Genomic DNA, 12,235 nt, shown 5'->3' with positions numbered 1-12,235 from the left:
CCTGTCAGAATAATTGTATCTAAGTTATCACAAAACGTTGTGTGTCAATGAGTTCCCGGCGAGCAGACAAAAGCTGTCTTTAATCCTACCAAGCAAAAGGCTTGTAAAACTCCACTGTGTAGGATGGGAAGCAACATGAAGGTGTTCTGTTTCTTTCATGTATTGTAATCCACAGAAGGATTTTGTCTTGACCCAAGAACTACAAAAGCGGAGAGGAAGCAGGACCAGACTCCCCTCCAGGCGACCTTTTCTTTGAACTGTTGTAATCAAAGACAATGGCTGTTTACGACCCCCGTCCCTTAGAAACAGCTAGCGCCATGTAATCAGGGAAAGTCCAAATAAAAGAGGAGGCGTACAATCTTTCGCCAGAGCGTGTTGAGACACTGTTCAAGGGTACAGTGTCTACGCGTTTGTCCTCATTGAGCTAAATTTAATTCTGTCTCTGTTTAATTCCTAGCTTCTTGTCTTGTTTAATAGATGTCATCAGTGTTTGAACCTGACAGTACCTGTTCGACATGAGAGGCGAGGTGAGGTCTGATGCCACGGACAAACCACACAAACGGCCAGTAATCTCTCTGCTTGTAGTACACCTGCGATTTCAAACAAAAACAAAAAAAGCTTTTAAAAAGGATAGTAAAAACATCTTGAAATTAAGCAAGCACACAATCTTGGTTTTCAGTTAGCAGTGCTAGCAAGTTAGACATGATCATGTCACTAATGTTTACTTTGGCACATAAGATGGTCACTTTGCTTTGTTTTACAAGCAAATATTGATCTAATCTTAAAATGAAAAAGGGAGTAATAGCTGACCCTTTATCTGCATCCATGGCCAATTATGCTAATAGAAGGCTGGAGATAAATTGCGGTCCTGTCTCGCATACAGTATAGCGCCTGAGTCCCAGGGTGGATACTGGGATAGTGTTCTCTGATTGGTGTGCTATGATCTTCTAAATAAAAAAAAAAGACAATTTAAAAAGGAAGGAGCATCCCTACTTTACTTCCTTGTTTTGTCTTTGAGATTCAGCAAAAAGTTCACTACAGTGAAGTTGATTGGGTCAAAAATCAAACCGCGATTTCAGTCGTGAAATAGGAATAGACAAAAACATATCGCGATACATATTGCTGCTTCCTGTGATACCTGTATATCAACATATATTATGTAGTATGTAAATGATAATAGAAGCATTTAAAAACGGGTTACAATGGCTCCTAATTTAGCTGCTGATGTATACAGTAACATATTGCGTCATTTCCTTCCGAATTATTTTCTCAAAACTATTATTACCGTAATTTACTTGTTAATTTAGTGTTGCTTTCTGTTATAACATGACACTATCTACACCTCTGTTAAAAAGTAGTAATCACTTATTATTTTGTTTGGGTACTTTACATTAGTTTTGGGCACTACTACAAACTCACACAAGTAAATCCGCTGCATGACTGCTTCTATCGGAAAGTTTAGTCGCAAGCCACTGTTTTTGTTGACATCGGCCTGATATCAACATTGGATCGGGATACCACAGTTAAAATGTAACTCAATACATTGCCTGTACAGTTAATAATTCCCTCTAATTTACAATAATGACACACTGCAGAACTGATTATTTTAGTATACCGTAAATTCCTTTTTTCCTATGCTTTGAACCTTGCGGCTTATAAAACAACGCGGCTTAGATGTGGATTTTTATTCGCTGACGGTCATAATGCAAATAGTTTTCAAAAAAAAAAACACACACACAAGCTAAAACCCTGAAAAGGTGTGTTATTGTTTGTGCTCTGGCATTATCTTTTGGACAAGTTCGTTCAATGCAGGTGCTGGGGAGTGAACGTCTACAGTATTGCCTTCGGTCTAGTGCTTTCAACCGGAAGTAGAAGTGCCATTCTGTCTTCTATTCGTCCATTGCGTTGCTACTTGTATGGATATTTCATTCAAAGCAACAATTATAAGTTTTACAATATGACTAAAACTGTTCATACATACTAAACCGTCCCATTTGTGACGTCTGTAGGAGTGTTCGCATATTTGTTCGTGTTAGCGTAACGTAATCAAGCTAGCGTAGTATTAGCTAGTAGGCTAACACGTTTACGAGTGTCTGTTTTTAGTATAATTAACTTACAATGGCATTCTTATTGTATTGTTTCAGTTTCACAAATTCCTCAGTAAATCCACCAAAACGTCACCATGGAGTTATTGAGTCTGTTTAGCTAGCTTCCGCAGCTAATGGACCTATGGCGATGACTTCTGTTTTGTTTGATCAGCCGTTGATATGCAAATAAACATCTACAAAATAATTTTGTGTAAATAACTAATTTCACAACGTATATATTAGAGATGTCAAATAATATCGGACTGCCGATATTATCGGCCGATAAATGCTTTAAAATGTAATATCGGAAATTATCGGAATCGGTTTTAAAAAAGTAAAATGTATGACTTTATAAAACACAGCTGTACGGAGTGGTACACGGACGTAGGGAAAAGTACAGAGCGCCAATAAACCTTAAAGGCACTGCCTTTGCGTGCCGGCTCAGTCACATAATATCTACGGCTTTTCACACACACAAGTGAATGCAAGCATACTTGGTCAACTCAACAGCCATACAGGTCACACTGAGGGTGGCCGTACAAACAATTTTAACACTGTTACAAATATGCGCCACACTGTGAACCCACACAAACAAGAATGACAAACACATTTCGGGAAAACATCCGCACTGTAACACAACATAAACACAACAGAACAAATACCCAGAACCCGTTGCAGCACTAACTCTTCCGGGACGCTACAATATACCCCCCCACCTCAACCTCCTCATGCTCTCTCAGGGGGAGCATGTCCCAAATTCCAAGCTGCTGTTTTGAGGCATGTTAAAAAAAAATTATGCACTTTGTGACTTCAATAATCAATATGGCAGTGCCATGTTGGCATTTTTTTCCATAACTTGAGTTGATTTATTTTGGAAAACCTTGTTACATTGTTTAATGCATCCAGTGGGTCATCACAACAAAATTAGGCATAGTAATGTGTTAATTCCACGACTGTATATATCGGTATTGGTTGATATCGGAATCTGTAATTAAGAGTTGGACAATATCGGAATATCGGATATCTGCAAATAAGCCATTATCGGACATCTCTAGTCTATGGCGATGACTTCTGTTTTGTTTGATCAGCCGTTAATATGCAAATAAACATCTACAAAATCATTTTGTGTAAATAACTAATTTCACAACGTACATATATGTGGCTTATAGTCCAGTGCGGCTAATATATGGAAAATATTTTTTCTTCAAAAATTTAGTGGTTGCATTTTATATGCCGATGCGCTCTATAGTCTGGAAAATACGGTAATTTGTTAATAAGAGAAAAAATATATAGACCAGTGAAAAATAGAAATTGTGATGTCTGAGTGGACCAAATGGATTGACTATGTGATGTAAACAGCAAGGGAACTAATATTCAATTATGAAATAGATGAGTTGGCAGATTGTTTTGAAGTAAAAAAAAGTGGAATGTGAAACAGTGAACGTTATCTTTGGGCACTCTGACCTGCTCGTTCTTCAAGCCGTGGCTGAGAATGTTGTTCATGTCCTTGTGGAGGCGCTGTAGGCCGCCGTAGCGGGACCAAACGTTGGGGTTGTTGGTGGACAGCAGACCCTCCACTGTGGTCTTCAGGCTGGACAACAGCTTCCAGAGGTCCCTCCTGCCGTGATGGGGTAACAACGTGAGAGGAGGCCAGGAAGTTGAGGAATGAGGAAGGACACGGTAGAAGTGCTGGCATTAGCATCGCGGTGGCAGGATTTATGACTCATGTCGAGTCAGATCTTTTCCAAGAATGAGGTGAACTCAACGGCAAAGTTTAAGTAACTTTCTGAAATATGCAGCAACAGCAGAAGCATGAATAATAACAATGGGCTAATTCATTGATCGTTATTAATAGGTTATTGCGATCATTTCTAAACAGGACTTCCTGCCTTTTGCCAGAAGTCAGCAGGATGAGTGCTGTTTGGAAGCGCTGGCTTAAAAATACCAACAATTAAATGTCTTATCTGCAGGCGTGAGCACCTGATGGTAATTAACACTGGTCATGCAGCTCAGCTGACTTGCTCTTTAACAGCCAGTCTTAAAATATGTTATGAGGACAATCAGTAAGTTTTGTCTTTGATCAAAATGCAGACTTATGACACAGGGAGCAAGAGGTTCTAACATAGGGCCGGGCAGTATGGCTGAAATCTTTATCAGTCCTTGTATCGGTCGATGGATTTTTTTTGTTTTTCACTATTTTTATTAAAAAAATGTATGACCTATTGAAAGCAAAAAAAAAGTATATTAAATGCAAGCAATTTTTTTTTTTTTTTTTAAATGTAACTGATTATAATCCCCTCAGCTATCAGGGCAGAAAGGAATGGAAATGCCACCCCCTCCCCATGGAAAACAATCAATGTAAACTAAATTGTAAAATCACATTGAACACTTAATACCTCTTAAAATAAAGGTGAAAAAATAAGGAACCTGTAAGAAATGCTTAACAAAGTAACAAAACAGTGCAAAGCGTAAAAATGCAACAAAAAAAAAAAAAGGGTGAGCGCGGCTAAGGTGGTGTGGTATTACCGATCTTGGTAGGGACAGTCCACATTGGTCTGACTATGGTCCCTTTTGAAAAATCAAAACAAACTGCCATACTGTTGAGGGGATTTTTCCTGTCTTATGGACAATTAATTTGTAGTTTCTCTTCTTACTCCATGCAAAGAAAGAATCAACCGCGTGTCAATAAGATGGCACAACCGTACCTGATAGTTGACACCGTTACCTGATCGGCTGTTTGCCTGTCACGCCCACTGAACACCTTCTGCGTTGCTCGGTTACCAGACAGCAAGTGCCTTTGTTCATGCAACCAACCTTGCTTCGCAACCTTTGGTTTCATGCGACGAAGAAGAAAAAAATGTTTTATGGAACGCATTTTTTATTTATATTGACATGTCTAGCGCGATAGACAGTACAGGTCAAAGGTTTGGACACACCTTCTCATTCAATGCGTTTTCTTCATTTTCATGACTATTTACATTGTAGATTGTCAGTGAAGGCATCAAAACTATGAATGAACACATGTGGAGTTATGTACTTAACAAAAAAAAAGGTGAAATAACTGAAAACATGTTTTATATTCTAGTTTCTTCAAAATAGCCACCCCTTGCTCTGATTACTGTTTTGCACACTCTTGGCATTCTCTCGATGAGCTTCAAGGAGGTAGTCACCTGAAATTGTTTTCACTTCACAGGTGTGCTTGTAGTTTTGATGCCTTCAGTGACAATCTACAATGTAAAATAGTCATGAAAATAAAGAAAACGCCTTGAATGAGAAGGTGTGTCCAAACTTTTGGCCTGTACTGTATATTGATATGGTTTTATCGCCGAGCCCTATTCCAACATCAAATTTGTCATTTTTATGTTGTGTATATTCTTGAAGAAAAATGCGGACCACCGCAAGGAGTCTCACAGGAACAAGGGTTGTGTTGTACGTATAGAATGTGTAAGAGGAAACAAGATGGACATTGTAGGCTCAATAAGATGGCTGTGGTTAAAGATTAACACTGTCTTTTTATAGTTGGGCCAGAGTGCGTGTAGGTGTGTGTGTGCGCGTACATGTGTTCCTCACAAGACAGGCCTGACCAGTATAGTCCCTTGTAGTAGGGTTGGACGATACGATGACTAAATACAGTAGCAGTACTGGCGATACTCTCTTATTATGGATGCACGATTTATAGGGATGTTCCAATTAAGGTTTCATGCTGCCGATTCCGATCATCCATGAGTGAGATTGGTCGATATCAATACCAATAACATGTATTAATTGTAATTATTTCCGTTTATTTATGGTGAGTGCTACTAACAGTGTAACAATATCAACACAATATTTAAACTAGTTCCTTATTCACTTTATTACATGCAAATGATAAATACTACAGAATTATTATCTACTACTAATTTACATACATCCTTTAGTTTTTGCCCTCAAAGTCCTCCTGTGTCCAAGGGATTGTTCCCAGAGTTTGTAAAACATTGACAAAAACAACAAAATTATAGTGAAAATGTGGTACACTTGCATTGATTATATACTGATACTACTGCTGTGTACTGACTGTGACACTGCTGACACATCAACACTTGCTGTTATATTCATCTACTTATTGATTTTCTGTTCAAATCTGCTTACTTTCTGCTGTAAAATGCTTTCATCGCTGTGATATGTTTAGCCTCGTTCTCCAGTGATAATGGTACTTAATAATGATACTTGAACTAATTTAAAAAAGCAGTTTATTTGCCATAATAGAGATTATTATTATTAATTATTAATGTATAGAGAGGCACATAATTAGCTGCTAGCCACTTGTCAGCCGCGAGACAAAAAAAAAATAGTCGGATGGGATCGGCATTAAAAGACATAAATCGGCAGTGATCACATACTTTCCCCCCCCAAAAAAGTGATATACTTATACTTACTGATGATACTTAAACTAATAGAATGTTTTCCATGATTGTGTTGACATTTTCTTCCATTTCAATACTGATAGCTGAAGGGATTTTATTCAGAGGCAGGTTACATCCATCCATTAATCCATCCATTTTCTACCGCTTGTCCCTTTTGGGGTCGCGGGGGGTGCATTGAAATAAAAACATATTTTTCTCCTGGTCAAAAAATATCAATAATCAACCAATATAAAAATAAACTTATATACTTATTAAACAGTTTTCAGCCATTTGGCCCAACCCTACCATCACCATACTAAAGCAGTATTTTTCCACTAAAATACACGACTTTATTGGTATAAAACAAAGTCTTGAGTCACTTAAAGTGTAAATTCAGTCCCACTACGAATACAAGTATCAACAAACAATATCAATGAATGAATTTAGATGTTTTTTTGTCTTTTTTCCCCCAAAACGGACTGCATACCTTAACCACGCTCATCTTTTCTTTTCAACCCTCGTCCGTTCCCTATACGAATGTACGGAAACAACAGGTAGGAACAAAAGTGCAGGACTGAATAAATAAAATTAATAACATAAAATAAAAGTTTAGTCCAATAATATTAAAATAATAAATACTGCATAAATTAATTTCCATTCTTATACATTAACTACCTGGCAGTAAATCTGCAAAAATTGCTCTTCTTCAGGTTTCTCTCTGTTTACACTTTTTTATTTTGTTACACTTGATCATGCATTTCTTACACAATCCTTATTTTTGCACCTTAGAGAGGTTATTGTTAAGATTTTAGAATTTAGTTTACATTGAACGTTTTCCATGATTGTGTAGACACGTTCTTCCATTTCAATACTGATAGCTGAAGGGATTTTATTCAGAGGCAGGTTACATTTGAAATAAAAAACATATTTTTCTCCTGGTCAAAAAAATATCAATAATCAACCAATATAAAAAACAAAACGTATATACTTATTATACAGTTTTCAGCCATTTCGCCCAGCCCTACCATCACCATACTAAAGCAGTATTTTTCCACTAAAATACACAACTTTATTGGTATAAAACAAAGTCTTGAGTCACTTAAAACCTCTAAAGGCCTTAGTGGCCACATGTGTGGACAGCACCTTTTAGCTCTTATTTCCAAAATTGTGTACACTACTGAATTGGGGTCTTATGGCCGCTTATGTGGACACTTATACTGCCGTCTGGTGGTGTCAGAAGAGTATAACATACAATGGAATAGGGCTGCAACTAACAACTAATTTGATAATCGATTAATCTATCAATTATTAATTCGATTAATAATCAGATAAAAGAGACAAACAAAATTTCTATCCTTTCCAGTATTTTATTGGGAAAAAAAACAGCGTACTGGCACCATACTTATTTTGCCGATATTATCGGCTTTAAAATGTAATATCGGAAATTATCGGTATCAGTTGTTTTTTTTATCGGTATCTGTTTTTTTTTATTAAATCAACATAAAATCACAAGATACACTTACAATTAGTGCACCAACCCAAAAAACCTCCCTCCCCCATTTACACTCATTCACACAAAAGGGTTGTTTCTTTCCGTTATTAATATTCTGGTTCCTACATTATATATCAATATATATCAATACAGTCTGAAGGGATACAGTCCGTAAGCACACATGATTGTGTGTGCTGCTGGTCCACTAATAGTACTAACCTTTAACAGGTAATTTTACTCATTTTTATTAATTACTAGTTTATATGTAACTGTTTTTATATTGTTTTACTTTATTTTTTATTCAAGAAAATGTTTTTAATTTATTTATCTTATTTTATTTTTTAAAAAGGACCTTATCTTCACCATACCTGGTTGTCCAAATTAGGCATAATAATGTGTTAATTCCACAGTATCGGTTGATATCAGTATCGGTATCGGTAATTAAAGAGTTGGACAATATCGGAATATCGGATATCGGCAAAAAGCCATTATCGGACATCCTTAGTTGCAGTTTATAAATAAAGGTTTATAAAAAAAAATTTAAAAAAATAAAATTAAACTATTAAAAAAAGTAGCCTCTGCGCATAGCATAGATCCAACGAATCGATTAATAAATTAATCGCCAACTATTTTTAAAATCGATTTTAATCGATTAGTTGTTGCAGCCCTACAATGGTATTTGGAAAAAAAAGTGTAAAAATAAAAATTAGCATGTCACTAAACATGAAGTACACGTTTGTGTACTTAGGGACTAAGTACATCATATCAAAAGATGATTCTTAGTTTTTATTCTAATTAGGGTTCAATAATTGCGATGAGGTGGCGACTTGTCCAGGGTGTACCCCGCCTTCCGCCCAAATGCAGCTGATAACCGTTTCGTCTTGTCTCATAGTAACAGTGGTACTATTATATTGTTAGTGTACAGGAGCTTTTCTTGTTTTTGTTTGTATAGTATTGTTCTTGTATTATATTGTTTATGTTAAATGTGGAATGAGTGAGAGGGGTTGGGATATTATAAGCATCTGCTTCATCCAACCCCTTTTCAAGCCTTGCATAAATGTCTCTGCCAAAATGTAAAAAAAAAAAAAAAATGTGTGTTGTTGTACTGTGCAGGTTTGAAACAAATACTTCAATTCAATTCAATTCAGATAGGCTCCAGCACCCCTCTCCGCGACCCCAAAAGGGACAAGCGGTAGAAAATGGATGGAAGGGTCCAATAAGCCCAAATAGCAAAGAGGAATAAAAAAAAGTATGTAAACAAACAGCTTGGGCCTTGAGAGGTTGATAAAGTGTCAATTCAGTCCCGCTACGAACACAAGTGTCAACAAACAATATCAAGGAATGAATTTAGAAGTTTCTAAATGTCAACATTCTGTCAAATTCTGACAGCTAGCGTTAGCTAAGTGGAAGAGCGTCTTGTTTTTTAATGATTCTGATGATATAGTCGAATAAGTAACGCCAATTTCCACGCAGGAATATTTGTATTATTCGTGTTTAGAACAATAAAAAATGGGCATTGTCCTGTAAATATTCACAATTGATATAGTGGATATAGCTTAGCTTAGCTTAGCCTAGCCTAGCAGCTACCGTGTAACTCACCTGTGCTCCGCCGCCTCGCCCTCCGAAGACAGCTCCATGTCTTCCGGGCGTAGGATGTGCAAATCGTCCTGAGCGAAGCTAGCTGCCAGAGAACGCGTGTGAGTTTCTGAATGTTTTAAATGAGCAGCATTGTTTCCCACTCAATAAACACACACATCCTCTTGTCCGCCATGACGGCCCCGCCCGCTGCCCAACAAGCCCCGGATGGAAACAGTGGAGGAGTAGGAGGAGCCTCATATGATTAAGTCACACCAGAAAGTGGGCGGGGCCTCAGGTCTTCCAACGATTGATCCTAATATCGACAGTAAGGGTGATATCAGTATTAACGCAATACAAACATACAACATAGCAAGCAAAAATACTGAAATTCCACGACATAGTGAATTTGCAAAGAGCTGAAATTATGCACAAAGTAAACAACAAAAGAGGAGAAATATAATCTTAGAGAAAAATGCATTTTAAAATATTTGTACGCACGTACAACACTTTAGACCTTCAGTACAACAGTATGTGGAATTAAATGATGGAATGGATTAGGCAAAGAAATCCAACAATGTACTAATATGATCCACTTCAAGAAACTCTTTCATTTCATTTCATTTCATTTTGTATTCATCTCCTTAATTGATGTGCATCTTTGATCAATAGACAATTAAACCTCAGCAACTAAACACACATTTACACACCAATGCCTGAGAAGGAGCAGGATGAAGAAAATCTTATATTTTCCTGCCCCCTTCAACATAATACGTAGTCTTACTTAATGGATAACATACAAACCAAACAAATGCATCCAAATATAATGAAAATAAACAAAAAACACACAAAAAACACAACAAGTGCAAAACTTCATGAAGTACAAATACATTAGTACAAAGCCAGACCAAAAAATAAGTAAAATAATAAATACCTATAAAGCAAAATGTAAACACTTATGGCTGTCCATAATCCAATTCAATCCACTTTATTTATATAGCACATTTAAACAAAACTTAAAGTGTTTACAAAGTACAAAGAAGAAGAACCGTGATAACAATTCTGAATTTATTTCATCTATCCATCCATTTTTAAGATAATCTTACTCATATCACAAGATGAAATATAACTTACTTCACCAATTATTATTTATTTATTTTTATTGTTACTACTTATGGAGTATATTGTGATTTATTTTTTTTTTTTTATTGTTATTACGTCTTATGGAGTGTATTGTGAATTATTTATTTATTTTTATTGTTATTACTTATGGAGTATATTGTGAATTATTTATTTATGTATTTATTTTTATTCTTATTACTTATGGAGTATATTGTGAATAAATTGAGAACAGGAAGTGAACAAAAGTTTTAGCAACTGTTATGTAAAAGAAAAGGGGTAGGGTTAAATAAGCTCTGCTTCTTCCTACTCCTTTTCGAACATGTTGAATAGAAAAACTGGAAATTGTGACGTATCATGTTGTATGCATGCATTTTCCAAATAAACTCAAACTCAATCCCTCTCAACTCAACACTACCTTTATTGACATGAACATATTAATGTATCTCCGTTTACTTCACAAATATCAGTGTTTTGATTATTTTCATATTGTCACATTGTTGATATCGTTGCATTTACTTATTAAAAGAAAATCTCAAATGCATTTCATAATCTGTAAAAAAAAAAAAGAAAAAGAAAAAATTGGTAATTTTGGCCTTGAATGTACAGCGTTGGATTGATATCAAAATCAGCAGTATCGCCCACCCCACACTCTCGAATAGCACTCAATTGTGTTAGCTAACACTGCCATCTGCTGTTCTTAAATCATATTACAAAATTAATTAATTTAAAAAAACGTTGCAATTTGTTTAAAGTTCAAACCAATAATATTTATGAATCCATATTAAAAATGATATCAATATCAATATAGGATGGATACGACGTTTACGTTTACGATACTCATATTGACCACTAGAGGCCGCTATTTCCTACTTATGTTACGGCAACTAACACATGAGACCGACGTACAGTCTTAGAATAGAATAGGCTTTTATTGTCATTGCACATGAGCCGTTTTAGCTTTATAATGACAAACATTACCGCACAATTCTCAGACAAGAGGATTGAGAAATAATACACTTTTCTTAGTATGATTATGATTATTATTGTTGTATTTATCTATTTACCAAAAAAATACAAAACCTTTAAATACCCTGTAGAAAAAAAACAAAAGTATTTTGTATCAGTATTAGTAATATTGGCCTAGATTGTACAGTGTTGAATTGATATTATAAAATTGTAGTATCGCCCAGCCCCACTCTCCAGAATAGCACCCCATTGTTTCAGCTAATACTGTCATCTACTGTTTTAGATCATATTACAAAAAAATAAAATACAATAAAATAAACATATTGCATCATCATCAACTTGTTTAACCCGTGAATATGCATATATGCATATATCTGTGTTATTATTAGTAGTATTATATCATAATGATAATAACATGAATTAATACTATTATTATTAGTAGTAGTAATAATAGTATTATAGGATGAATACAACGTTTACGTTTACAATACTCAAATTGACCACTAGAGGCTGCTATTTACTCCTCATGTTATGTCAGCTAATGAATAAAAAGGACGTACAGTATTGGAATAAAATAGGCTTTTGTTGTCATTGCACATTAGTCTTTTTAG

At 35.6% G+C, this 12,235-nt stretch overlaps 1 protein-coding gene across 3 annotated transcripts in view; it reads right to left on the bottom strand.

The window, feature by feature from the left end:
• rubcn (rubicon autophagy regulator) overlaps window positions 1-9,759 on the bottom strand; it is a 39,316-nt gene extending 29,557 nt beyond the window's left edge. For all 3 annotated transcript variants that reach the window (XR_009822024.1, XM_062028010.1, XM_062028011.1), the window contains exons 1-3: window positions 9,561-9,759; window positions 3,552-3,705; window positions 507-590 (exon numbers count right to left, since the gene is read on the bottom strand). Coding sequence is in view for 2 of the 3 variants with exons in the window: in XM_062028010.1 (XP_061883994.1) it covers window positions 507-590; window positions 3,552-3,705; window positions 9,561-9,598 (276 nt within the window). In the remaining variant the exon portion in view is untranslated. The remainder of the gene's footprint in view (window positions 1-506; window positions 591-3,551; window positions 3,706-9,560) is intronic.
• Window positions 9,760-12,235: the final 2,476 nt, after the last annotated feature.

The sequence above is a fragment of the Entelurus aequoreus genome, linkage group LG19, assembly GCF_033978785.1.
Source record: "Entelurus aequoreus isolate RoL-2023_Sb linkage group LG19, RoL_Eaeq_v1.1, whole genome shotgun sequence".
NCBI classification, from domain to species: Eukaryota; Metazoa; Chordata; class Actinopteri; order Syngnathiformes; family Syngnathidae; genus Entelurus; species Entelurus aequoreus.
Note: the sequence above shows the minus strand (reverse complement) of the source record. Positions and strands in the feature narration are given on the sequence as shown.